The 13266-nt window shown below is 41.2% G+C and overlaps 1 protein-coding gene across 6 annotated transcripts in view; it reads right to left on the bottom strand.

Moving 5' to 3' along the window:
- The window catches only part of ro60 (Ro60, Y RNA binding protein), a 51207-nt gene that overhangs the window by 12381 nt on the left and 25560 nt on the right, over nt 1–13266 (bottom strand). For 4 of the 6 annotated variants that reach the window (XM_070887330.1, XM_070887327.1, XM_070887331.1 and 1 more), the window contains 3 exons: nt 10784–10897; nt 9917–10063; nt 467–5695 (listed from right to left, as the gene is read on the bottom strand). In XM_070887330.1, coding sequence (XP_070743431.1) covers nt 5543–5695; nt 9917–10063; nt 10784–10897 — 414 coding nt within the window. In that variant the 3' untranslated portion in view covers nt 467–5542. Of the gene's footprint in view, nt 1–466; nt 5696–9916; nt 10064–10783; nt 10898–13266 lie in introns of those variants that run through there. The other 2 variants (XM_070887328.1, XM_070887329.1) reach the window with 2 other exon arrangements.

A 13266-nucleotide genomic window follows, 5' to 3' on the forward strand; every position in this document is an offset into this window, starting at 1 on the left:
TCAAAGTTACCCTTCTTTAAGTTCTGGACCATGGTCTCTGAATTAACTGTTTCATTCTCCATCCTAATGTAGAATTCCACCATATTATGGTCACTCTTCCCCAAGGGGCCTCGCACGAGATTGCTAATTAGTCCTCTCTCATTACACAACACCCAGTCTAAGATGGCCTCCCCCATAGTTGGTTCCTCAACATATTGGTCTAGAAAACCATCCCTCATGCATTCCAGGAAATCCTCCTCCACCGTATTGCTTCCAGTTTGGTTAGCCCAATCTATATGCATATTAAAGTCACCCATGATAACTGCTGCACCTTTATTGCATGCACCCCTAATTTCCTGTTTGATGCCCTCCCCAACATCACTACTACTGTTTGGAGGTCTGTACACAACTCCCACTAACGTTTTTTGCCCTTTGGTGTTCTGCAGCTCTACCCATATAGATTCCACATCATCCAAGCTAATGTCCTTCCTAACTATTGCATTAATCTCCTCTTTAACCAGCAATGCTACCCCACCTCCTTTTCCTTTTATTCTATCCTTCCTGAATGTTGAATACCCATGGATGTTGAGTTCCCAGCCCTGATTATCCTGGAGCCACGTCTCTGTAATCCCAATCACATCATATCCGTTAACATCTATTTGCACAGTTAATTCATTCACCTTATTACGGATACTCCTTGCATTAAGACACAAAGCCTTCAGGCTTGTTTTTTTAACACCCTTTGTCCTTTTAGAATTATGATGTAGTGTGGCCCTTTTTGTTTCTTGCCTTTGTTTACTCGGCCTTCCACTATTGCTTTTTACCTTTCTACCATCCGTTTCTGACTCTATATTACTTCGCCCTATCTCGCTGCATAGGTTCCAATCCCATTATAAACTAATCATGTAAAATAAAGTTTAAAATAAACTAATCATCAGGGCAGACGAATGTGTAATCAAAGAGATGGGACAGACTATAGAATAGTATAAACCAGGAGGGGAAACCCCACCTAGGCAGCGACAACCTAGGACCCACCCTTGAGAGAAGCTGGACCTTAAGCTGGGAGCTTAAAGCAGGACATGAGAGAAGCCGGACCTTAAGCTAGGAGCTTAAAGCCGAACACCAGTGGCGGAGACTGATCATCTCTGTTAACAGGTAATACGAGCACAAGTAGTGAGGCTTATGTGCTATTTTATACATTGTACTTTAATTCTACTTTGGGAAATAAAGTTTATTTAGCTTAAACGTAACGTTTGTCGACTACTTTCTTTCAATACTCGAAGTCCCACCAAATTGTTGCGACTGTAGTGACTAAATACCCACCGAGTAAACTGTCCACAAACCTACAGTGAGTTTTGGGCAACAGATGGGACTGTGAATTTAAAGAGTATTGAAAGAAAGAAAGTAAAAATTTGAACTGGTCAGCGACCAGGACTAAGGAAAGTCAGTATTTGAACTGGTCAGGGACCAGGACTAAGGATAGTCAATACGACAACTAAAAGGACGTTCAAGGTTTAGAACAATAATTATGGACAGGGTTAATACTCTGTTGTTGATGCCAGTTCGTTAGATATATTCAAGAGGGAGTTAGATATGGCCCTTATGGCTAAAGGGATCAAGGGGTATAGAGAGAAAGCAGGAAAGGGGTACTGAGGTGAATGATCAGCCATGATCTTTTTGAATGGTGGTGCAGGTTCGAAGGGCCAAATGGCCTGCTCCTGCACCTATTTTCTATGTTTCTATGTCCCACCAAACTGTTGCGACTGTAGTGACTAAATACCCACCGAGTAAGCTGTCTACAAACCTAGTGAGTTTTGGGCAACTCCCCGACTGTCCATCTCCCCATTTCTGTACACACATCACACAAAGGACAATATCACTCATTCTGATGGATCTGAATCAACAAGTTAGATGGGCAGGTTATCATGCTTTTCACAACATGGTTTCACAGCAACCGTGCATCATGCAAAAAGCATTGAGTCTACAAATACAGGATGCTCCAAACTGTCTTTCAGCCATCAGCAACCACCAACTAGTTCATTAACTATGGGCAATCAATCCTACCAGCTTAATAAGTGGCTTACTAAGAGACTGACGCCACAGTTCCGGTCACCATATTATAAAAAGGATATAGAGGCACTGGAGAGAGTGCATAGAAGATTTACAAGGATGATACCAGAAATGTGAGGGTATACATAACAGGAAAGGATGAACAGGCTGGGTCTCTTTTCTCTTGAAAAAAGGTGGCTCAAGGGTGATCTAATGGAGGTCTTTAAAATTATGAAAGGTTTTGATAGAGTAGACACATTTCATAACAGTGGTTGCAATTCTTGGGCATTTCGAGAGACTAGGTGAAATTTATATTGTCTTGGGCAAAATAAAAAATAAAAAAAATCTAGTAAAATACCACCAACAGTTTAAAAACTACTTGTGCATTCACTAAAGTAGGCTGCACCAATGCCACCGCGAGTTTCATACTGACCAGGAAGATCCTTGGCTTGGTCTATGGTCTTGCTCCGTTAGCTGGGGTGACTGCAAGTGCGCCAGTCAGTAAACGTTGCAAGAATGATGCAAGTGTAGACATCAGATCAGATCAGATCAGGACTGTATACATAATTTAGCTGCAAATATCAATTCTGAATAAACATTTGGGTTTCACAACATCTTGATTTTGATTTAGTGAGATTGGGCATTGCTGCCTGGAATGTGTTTGATCTAAGTGTATAAATAATTGATCATTGCAGTGAAACCTTGTACTGACCCAAATCAAGAGTGTTTGCAAGCTGCAGCTTCTTAAACTGGCTCGCTGGGATTAGTTTGGTGAGCTGCATGGAAATAAATGGGTCTGTTTATGCAAGTGGAAGTTAAACAGTGGGTAACTTATTGCAGCATTGGCTGTTAAGGTGATTTAGCATAAGATCCAAAGGTTATACAGATATAAGGAAAACCTTTTTTTTTAAATGTAGGGCGTGGTTGGAATATGGAATGCACTGCCTGAAAAGGTGGCGGAGGCTGACTCGATCGTGGCTTTCAAAATGGAATTGGATAAGTACCTAAATGAAAAAAAATGCAGGGCTATGGGAAAAGGGCGGGGGAGTGGGACTAGCTGGCTCGACAGGCTGAATGGCCTTCTTCCGTGATGTAACCATTCTATTCTATGGACTGGATCAAGCTTACCTCTAATGCTGTTGCCCAAACATCCAGACAACACACATTGTTCAGATTTACACGATTTGCGAGCTACTGGAGGGGGTGGGAGAACCATGCCAGAGGAACTGATTTTCGAAGGGGAGCAGAGAAAAATATATATTTATAGAGAGTTCATAAAATGGAATGGTGCTAATGACATAACTTATAATCGTACAAGAATCTAATTTCATGTTTAAAAATAAACTTTTTTTTTAAAGCAATATTTTCACGTGCTGATAGATTCAAGTTATCCAAAGCTTATACTGGTTAATTCATCTTATTCTTCCCCACCCCCATTTTTAATATATGGAAATTTCAGCATCTCTCTACAAGCCCCTCTGCCACTGATTTACATACCCAACATTGCAATACAGTATCTTGTTCTTCCAATAAATACACTGTAGTGATTTTTGGAATCCCCACTCTCTGCCAAACAACATGCCCACAACAGCTTACACTTTCTTATAACACCAAGATAATTTCTCCTGACAAAAACTGGATTGTTCACCACCAAAAGTTTTTATTTTTGAAGTGTCATCATGGGGATAATTCTCAACTGTTCTTTTATATATTCTTTTCAGATAGAATCATGTTGGAATCATAATTTTTGAGAAGTTGGTCAGATCAGCAATGTGGCACCTATGGCTTGCCTCATATACAGGCTGGCATACATGTTTGGTCTGGATTCCACACTTAAAACTATATCGATTGGCTATCAATACATGAGGCAGTTTACTTTAATAACTGATTGCTACTTTCAATTAGCAAAGCCAACACTGCAGTAACTCCTGCAAAACAAGATTTGTAATGTTGGAAAGTGTGAGGTCATGCACTTTAGCAGAAAAAAATCAAAGAGCAAGTTATTATTTAAATGGAGAAAGATTGCAAAGTGCCACATTACAGCGGGACCTGGGGGTACTTGTGCATGAAACACAAAAGGATTGTATGCAGGTACAGCAAGTGATCAGGAAGGTCAATGGTATCTTGGCCTTTATTGCAAAGGGGATGGAGTATAAAAGCAGGGAAGTCTTGCTACAGCTATACAAGGTTTTGGTGAGGCAACACCTGGAATACTGTGCAGTTTTGGTTTCCATATTTACGAAAGGATATACTTGCTTTGGAGGCAGTTCAGAGAAGGTTCACTAAGTTGATTCCGGAGATGAGGGGGTTGACTTATGAGCCTCTACTCATTGGAGTTCAGAAGAATGAGAGGTGATCTTAGCGAAACGTATAAGGTTATGAGGAGGCTTGACAAGGTGGATGCAGAGAGGATGTTTCCACTGATGGGGGAGACTAGAACTAGAGGGCATAATCTTAGAATAAGGGGCCGCCCATTTAAAACAGAGATGAGAAATTTCAGAGGGTTGCAAATCTGTGGAATTCGCTGCCTCAAAGAGCTGTGGAAGCTGGAACATTGAATAAATTTAAGACAGAAAGACAGTTTCTTAAACGATAAGGGGTTATGGGGAGCAGGCGGGGATGGAACGAAGTCCATGATCAGATCAGCTATGATCTTATTGAATGGCGGAGTAGGCTCGAGGGGCCGTATGGCCTACTCCTGTTCCTATTTCTTATGTTCTTATTTAATTGGTAACCTAATCTCATTGAGTTACATTAATCTTCTACATAGTTCCACCCTCTCATTGACAGTATCTACAAAAATCTAAGACCTGTAACAAAAGATAATTTGGATTTTTTTTGTAGGATGTGCCAGACTCTCGAGTCTGACAAGCTGAATAGTTCGATGCAAACCTACTCACAAATGTGCCTTTAAAAATTTACTTTATTCAGCACAATCCACCGATAATAAACTCCAGCTAACTATATTCCCACTCTTGCTTTAATGCCCACTTCAGCCTTTTCATGAAATTGCTATCAAAAGTGTTACAAGAGTACAATGTGTTTGAAATATTTCTTATCTTAGACCTAAGCCTCCTTGAAAACTTAATCCACTTCCACAATTGAAACATCTTAATTCTCATCAGCCTGTTCACAACAAAAAATTACAATTAAACAGTGTTCTCCACTATTACATTTAACCTATTTACTGTCAATGTGGTCTCATGTAGACCAACTGTAAAAAAAAAGAGCACAACTTTGGTTATACCATCACCCTACTTAGATGTTTCTAGTTAAGGTTACAAATGTCTTGACAGCGGAAATCCAAAAGCACACTATAATTAAAATAATTTGCTGTGGCAGAACAGTCTTAGAATCCAATTACAGTCATACCATTTACAGTCTCTCCTTAAATCAAACAGACACTCTACCAAGAAACTAACAATTCATAATGTGAGTCTTCCATTCAAGCAGTCCTAGAAACCTGATGAGTAATTAATCTTTAACTAAACAATTCAGTGTTTCCTTTCAATATTTAAATCAAGTCTAATGCAAAGTTCCGGATGACTTCCAAAGCCCCAGTGTCAAAGCCACAGATATCCAGCATGCCTTTGTCATCCGGGTCAGCAATGGTGAAACCATTAGAAGCTAATCCACAGACAATCAATTTGGCTGGAATGCCCATTTTCTGCAACAATAGAAATAGAAGAGTAAGATAACAAACTCCTGGCAGTAGAAGATTACATAGTTAATTACATAGGATATACAGCACAGAAACAGGCCATTCGGCCCAACCAGTCCATGCCGGTGTTTATGCTCCACTCAAATCTCTTCCCATCTTTCCTCATCTAAATCTATCTGCATAACCCTCTATTCCCTTCTTCCTCATATGTTTATCTAATCGCCCTTTGAATGTGTCTATACTATTCGCTTCAACCACTCCCTGTGGTAGCGAGTTCCATATTCTCACCACTCTCTGGGTGAAGAAGTTCCTTCTGAATTCCCCATTTGATTTCTTGGCGGCTATCTTATATTGATGGCCTCTAGTTTTACTCTTCCCCACAGTGGAGACATTCTCTCTGTATCTACTCTATCAAAACTTTTCATGATTTCAAGACATCTATAAGGTCACCCCTCAGCCTTCTCTTTTCAACAGCTCGTTCCTCCTTACCAGATATGTGTACCCTCGCATTTCTGGTATCATCCTTGTAAATCATCTCGGCACCCTCTCCAGTGCTTCTATATCTTTTTTGTAATATGGCAACCAGAATTGTACGCAGTACTGCAAGTGTGGTCGAACCAAGGTTCGATACAAGTTTAGCATAACTTCACTACTTTTCAATTTAATCGCTCTAGAAATAAACCCTCGTGTTTGGTTTGCTATTTTACGATCTTGTTAACCTGCATTGATACATTTAGTGACTTGCGTATTCTTAAGGGGTTATGGGGAGCGGGCAGGGAAGGGGAGTGGGCAGGCAAGTGGACCTGAGTCCATGATTGGATCAGCCATGACCCTGTGTTTGTCATTATAGGCAGTCCCTCAAATCAAGGATGACTTGCTTCCACATCAAAAAGTTCACAGGTGTTTCAATGAAGGACCTAATATTCCAGGTCCCGAACTAAATCTTGAAGGATGGAAGATGCCTGTGCGTGGATTTTTTTAATGTGTGGTGATCGTTGCACATCAGCCACCACACGGGTTTGACAGAGCTAGGTCTTGGTCCAGTAGCAAAGATTAACCAAGACAACTGGAGACCAGCTCTACTGCACGGGCCTAGTGCGCACACATATCGCAGTGTGGGTTGGCCCGTGATGCCCCTGGGCCCACGCCTCTTCTGGGCCCCAAACTCACCACTCTCCTGGGCCCCGATCATGTCCCTCTACAATCTTTCGCCGCTCCTTCGCCCTGACCTCGCCGCTCCTGCTGTATCTGCCCGCACTCCAATCACCGACCTGGATCTTGGTGATGCCCCTTTTCACTGCCGTTACTCCCCTGCTCCAGCACATGCTGCTCCCTGGAGTGGTATGCCATCACGGATCAGCCATGATGGTATTAAATGGCGGAGCAGGCTCAAGGGGCCAAATGGCCTACTCCTGCTCCTATTTCTTATGTTTAGTCTGAGATTCCTTTCCTACCCCATCTAGATTCTTATTTTCCAAGTAATGTGAGTTCCCTATTTTTCTTACCAAAATGTAACACTTCACATTTATCTATGTTGAATTTCATTTGCCAATTATATGCTCATTCTGCAAGTTTATTACTATCTTCTTGTAATTTATTGCAATCCTCCTCAGTACAGTATTGACAATCGCCCCAATTTGGTGTCATCCGCAAATTTAGAAATTGTGTTTTTGATTCCAAAGTCTAAATCATTAATATAAACCGTGAACAACAGTGGTCCCAGCATTGAACCTTGTGGAACACCACTACCCACCTTCTGCCACTCTGAATAGCTACCCATTACCCCTACTTTCTGCTTTCTGTTTACCCATTAAAAATGTCAATATAGTATTAACTGCTTCAACCTGGAGTCTGTTCCACAAATCTATGCAATAGGGTGGGGGTCTGTGGCAACACAATCTCTCTCTAACTTCAGCCTTGCTCAAAACTTGTGCGCTGCCCTCTACTTCTGCATACACAAATTAATTATCCATTCTTGGTATTGTAAAGACCTGGATTGTTTCTCCTCCCAATAGCTTTCTCTCTAATGTAAACAAGTTCAGGTCTGGCTCCCTTCAAACCGCTTGTGGCAATTTCCTTGGTACTAAACCGTATAAAAATAGTAAGACAGAACTCACTTTGTGTATAAATATAAATCGATACATTGTGCTCTGTTTAAATGTAAAGCTAAGGCTGAAGTAGGTTCAAGATGACCACCCAGCATCAATGTATCCGACTTCTGGGAAAAAGCTTTCATTTTCAATTTCTAAACAGCTAAAATGTGTTAATTAGGCTGGGAAGACTACACCTGGATGATGTGAACATCGATTCTGAAATGGAAACATCAATCAGTGGAAATATTAACCATGAACATGCACTCCAGTTAGGTCAAGGCTAATGGGATATTTAAGCCACTAGCCTGCGATAAAGACCTTGAAAGCTTTGGAACCACAGTGGCCGTGGGTGAAAAGTAATTAAAGAAAGTGAGCTCTGGATGATCTGAATTGACCAAGACATAGCTATTATTTATACTCTCTCAGCAGTGTTTATATCATGGAACCATTTGGGAAACCTTTATCTAATGTAGCTATGGACCTTTCCAAAAGCCAATTGCTGGATGGCACATGTAAAGAAACACGATATGGGGCTGCTGGATAAAAGGCAGGTAACATTGCACAGATAGATTTTTGAAGTCCAAGGGAATCGAGAGATATAGAGATTGAGCGGGAAAGTGAGTTGAGGCCGATGATCAGCCATGATCTTATTGAATGGCGGAGCAGGCTCGAGGGGCCATATGGCCTACTCCTGCTTCTATTTCCTACGTTCTTATGTAGCATAAGGCTGCTACTGATACTATGGAACTGCCCTCTCTGCAATCACAGTACCGATACAACAAGAAACTCTGCATATGCAGTTGTTTGGTCACAATTTCTCTAACGATTGGACTTCCTGGATGGTTGGGGAAGTTTTGTTCAGATGACTTATCAGAAACTTGCTCACTCTTGAAGGCCAGAAAGGCTGTTGCCCTGTGCCTCTAGAAGTAACATTTATACTGCTGTTGGAGTGTCCCTGCAGGTGCCAGTGAAAACAAACACTTTTGTTGGTTATTGGAGTGTTCAGAGACACAAATACTGCCTCATTGACCATACAGCTATGCCATCAAAGTCGGGGCTGATGCTGGTGGAGGTCTGCAAGGTGAATGCAGCATTTACTTCTAGTTCATATATCTTTGGCTCAGAGGTAATCTTAGTACAATGACTTACATCAACTGGGTTGGAATCACAATTAAGAGGCAGCCTTAATTAGGACCTGGGCATTGCACTCTGAAAATTCCATGCCATTTACACCAGCAATTGATGGTAAACAGCTGCAAAATCCAGGAAACCAGAGGAATAGTTGAAGCATTCTTTTCAATACACAGTTTATATAGTCTCTTATCACCCTCTCCCCTCTTCTCAAGACAGTGATTTGTCCTAATCACAAATACTGTCAGCACTATTCTAATACACCCAAGTAGCCAGGGAATCAGAAGACAATTGTAGCATCCCAATCTTTGCCCACACCAAGATCTTAGCATGGAGATCCTCCTGGTCAAGGTGGCTCAGTAGCACACTGGTTGGTATATTTCCCACTGAGCCATCATGCTAGCTCATTTTTAGTGACCTTCTAAATGTCAAATTGTTACATATTAAATGTTATGTCAATATTTATTCTTGGATAAACAGGAAATTACAAAAAGTTTTCAATATAGGGCAATTCCCCATCCCCACTTCTGAAGCTTTTAACTCCCATACTGGGATACAGTTTTTCAACCCCTAAGCACATAAGGTGCCTCATCCAAGTGGCTATTATTCATGTTGAGCTTGATGGTGTGTCGGCAGGTGAACCAGTTGTGGGATTAGAGTGAAGCTCAATCCCGTCTTATCCCAGTATCCAACTCCTGTGCTCCCAGCAGAAGTTGCCATTTACTGATTAAGGACAGGAACCCTGGCCAATTTGTCTTTCCTGAATCGAGTAGTGCTGTAACCAATCAGCACCCTCAGACTGCAAGCTCTGGCCAAGATCAGCCAACTCAGCTCAGACTGGGGATTGACGCTGGTACCTTCCTATTCCTAGAAATGTGCCGTAGCTCCTCTCTAACAATCCTGTAGGCAACATACATTTGAGATTGTTTTTTAATTCCCCAAATCTAACCTTATCTACCTTGTAAAAATTGCCGTAGTATAGGAACATTTTGAATTCTCTCACCTTTCTGTATTCTCGTAGGGCTTCTACAGGATGGATATTTCCATAATATGTCTCATTATCGGTAAAGACAATGAACACATCTGCAACAGTTTTTGTCTTAATAGCCCACAACATGGGGAGAGCACAGTCAGTGGCACCAAACGGGACCTGTTGAAAGAATTCAAAATAGTCTGTACTGTTTAAAAAAAAAGTTAAAAACTTTCATTTCTGTCCACTTTTATTACCATTTTTCATGTGGGAAAAAGAGGTACGATTAGTTGAGGAATTCTGAAGAGACAAAGATTCCAATTAAGTGAAGGCAAAAATTATAAATTAGTGGGAGCAAAACACTACCCTTTATTCAAAGTTTAAAAAGCTTTTTCGAGGAACTTTGTGCAGTAACGTGGATACTCGGACCAACATGTGTGCAATATTTGCTAGACTGGGTGCAAAAATATATCTCTTCACTTAGCCTTTGGCACCCAGCACCCTTCATCACCACAAGTAATAAGCACCAGAGGCTGTTGAGAACTGAGTTCAGTGAAGAAAAATAAGGTTGGGATACTCATAATTACATTAATTAATTTGCTGGAAATTCATGATTAGTTTGCTGATGCCAATATAAATTTTATGCAACAAGCTAATGCTGAACAGCTTCATATTTAAGAAAGGCTTATGGTTGACGATGCACCCTCCTTAAATGAATTCTGAAATCATTTTTTATCCATGCAAGTTACTATTAATTCATTTACAAAAATTAAGGAACAAAATTACCAAAGGGAGAAAAATAAATTTTTGTATATAAACTAGTGATCTCTACATTACTGCTAATAAGGGAAAAAGTTAGGAGGCTCTCTGAAAATTGGTGTTGTAAAAATTTTACATTACCGCATGCATGGCAGTAAATACTTCATCCAGTGCCATTTCTGAAGTGATGCGTAATGGAACCATTTCATCAGAAAAAGCAACTATTGTAGAATTGGTTTCAGTGCGTGCAACTACCTAAAAAAAAGAACACTCATGATGGTCACTTCTCTTAGACAGGATTCAAATATTCATAAAATGAGTCTTTGGCTTTGTGGTAGCATTCCCACCTCGGAGTCAGAAGGTACAGGGTTTGAACCCAATAGCGCAGTTGAGTGGAGAGCAGAGCTCCAGCACGGAATTCTGGGTTGGCATCTAGTGGCTACATGAGGCCCCCTCCCCCCACTCGTTGTATGGGTTATGGGAGCCCATAAAACCCTCCCACCGTATAAGACTAGTTACCATCTTGGCTGGTACAAAGATAGTTACAGCCCTGGAAGGAGTATTTGCATCCTAGCCTGTCAGACTGTTAATCAACCTGCGAACCCTTCCACTATTTCCCACTATTCTCCAAGGTGCAAAGATACAAAAAAAACATAGAAGTTATATTGATATATGATTTAACAGCTGCAAGCATGTCAAACGTTCCCAGCGTCTCGCTATAAATGTAAGTAAACAAAATAATAATGTTATATTTTAATTTGCTTGCTCCAGATATATCGAATACAGTTATTTACAATTTCCATAATTAGGAATTAGTGTTATAGCACTCTGCTCTTACAAAAGTTTAATAGCACAGATTTACTTATGTTGTTGAATTGTGCATCAGTAGACCCTGACATAGGGTGTCCAATATCTCCTGAATGCAATGGGGAGATATCACAAGTCTTTGGATGTCAAGAGTTATTGCTATCCATTAATATCACTCGATACATGATGAGCTATAAAATCACAGTCAAATAAGATATCTAGATTGCTATGAATTAAAACTTAAGTAAAGAATCAAAGAATTAAAGACAGGCAGATATTTAAATAGCTTACATTGATTACTACAGACATAGCAACTACAGAACAATATTTATGCTTGGTACAAATCCGAGGTTTGCAGTTTGCAACTATCCTTACAAGAAAAAAATAGTAACAGGGATATTTTCATACAAAGCATTTACTCCCCCAACCATAGAAAATTAAAGAACAAGCTATCTAAAGAGATAGTTTAATTGCATATTTTGACTGCCAATGGAGCCACTTTAAGTCTCTGCTACCACATTAAGCTGCTCCTTTCACATATAAAGGCGACAGCCTGTAGTTCCATATAAACTCCCCAACTCATATAGCAAGGTTAAGGGGATGGCAGTGAATATCACATGGTCTCTCTACTCCCATCGTGTTAATCACAGATAAGGCCATCTCTAATCACTTCCTTATATCCCACTCCACTCACATCCCTCTCCCAACCCCACTTCCTTCTGTGTCCGCCCTGGAAAAACTATCCCCCAAGTCACTTACAAAGGCACTTTCAAATTCCCAACTGTCTAGCATTTGGCCCTCCAGTCACCATGACATTTCTGCAACTAGCAATTTGCTCAAACACACCCTCACCTTCAATGCCCTTGTCCCCACTAAAACCATTACTCTCTGTGATACAGCTCTCATCTCCGCTCCCTTAAGTCCAATGTCAACTAACATGGGGGCTAGGAGAGAAGTTGGGTGGTCAGCAGTTTGGTGGGAATTTGGTTGAGGGAGCTTGGTTGAGGGAGCAGGAGGTGGGTCTCATGGACATGATGAGTTTGGAGAGGGAATGTGGGTTGGATAGGAAAGAAACTAGAGAAAGATGAGAGCTCGAGGCTAGGGCAGGGGGAACCTCGGGGAAAGTTTTGTTTGGTGGGCGAGAGGAATGGAGTAAGGCAGCTGAATGGATGGTCTTGATCTTAGTGACAAAGAGATCCATGAGCTCCTCGCACTTGTTGGCGGCGAGGTGACTTGAACGTTTAAGGCAGACAATTGGTTTAGCCATTCACCGTCGGATCTGATTAGGCCACATAAAGCATTCTTGGGTCCTGCTCTCGTCTGCCAAAACTGCTCACTATTCCAGGACTATACTGAAATGCAAAGATAATGCCTGACTTCTTTTCTCCACTCCAAACCGCCTTCTGAAACCCACCTGCCCTGCCTCCTGCATCTTCACCTCCAACAAGTGCGAGGAGCTCAAGGACTCCTTTGTCACCAAGTTCAAGTCCATCCATTTAGCTGAAAATCACCTGCAATGGCTTCTCGCACCGTTATCTCTGGAGTCCCCCAAGGATCTATTCTTGGCCCCCTCCTATTTCTCATCTACATCTGTGCCTTGGCGACATCATCCGAAAACACCCAGCTTTACCTCACCACCAATACTCCCGCTAAAGAAAGACTTGCATTTATATAGCGCCTTTCACGACTACCGGATGTCCCAAGGTGCTTTACAACCAATGAAATACTTTTTGAAGTGTAGTCATCGTTATAATATTGGAAACACGGCAGCCAATTTGCGCACAGCAAGCTCCCACAAACAGCAATGTGATAATGAC

The sequence above is a fragment of the Pristiophorus japonicus genome, chromosome 8 (genome assembly GCF_044704955.1).
Source record: "Pristiophorus japonicus isolate sPriJap1 chromosome 8, sPriJap1.hap1, whole genome shotgun sequence".
Taxonomy (NCBI): domain Eukaryota; kingdom Metazoa; phylum Chordata; class Chondrichthyes; family Pristiophoridae; genus Pristiophorus; species Pristiophorus japonicus.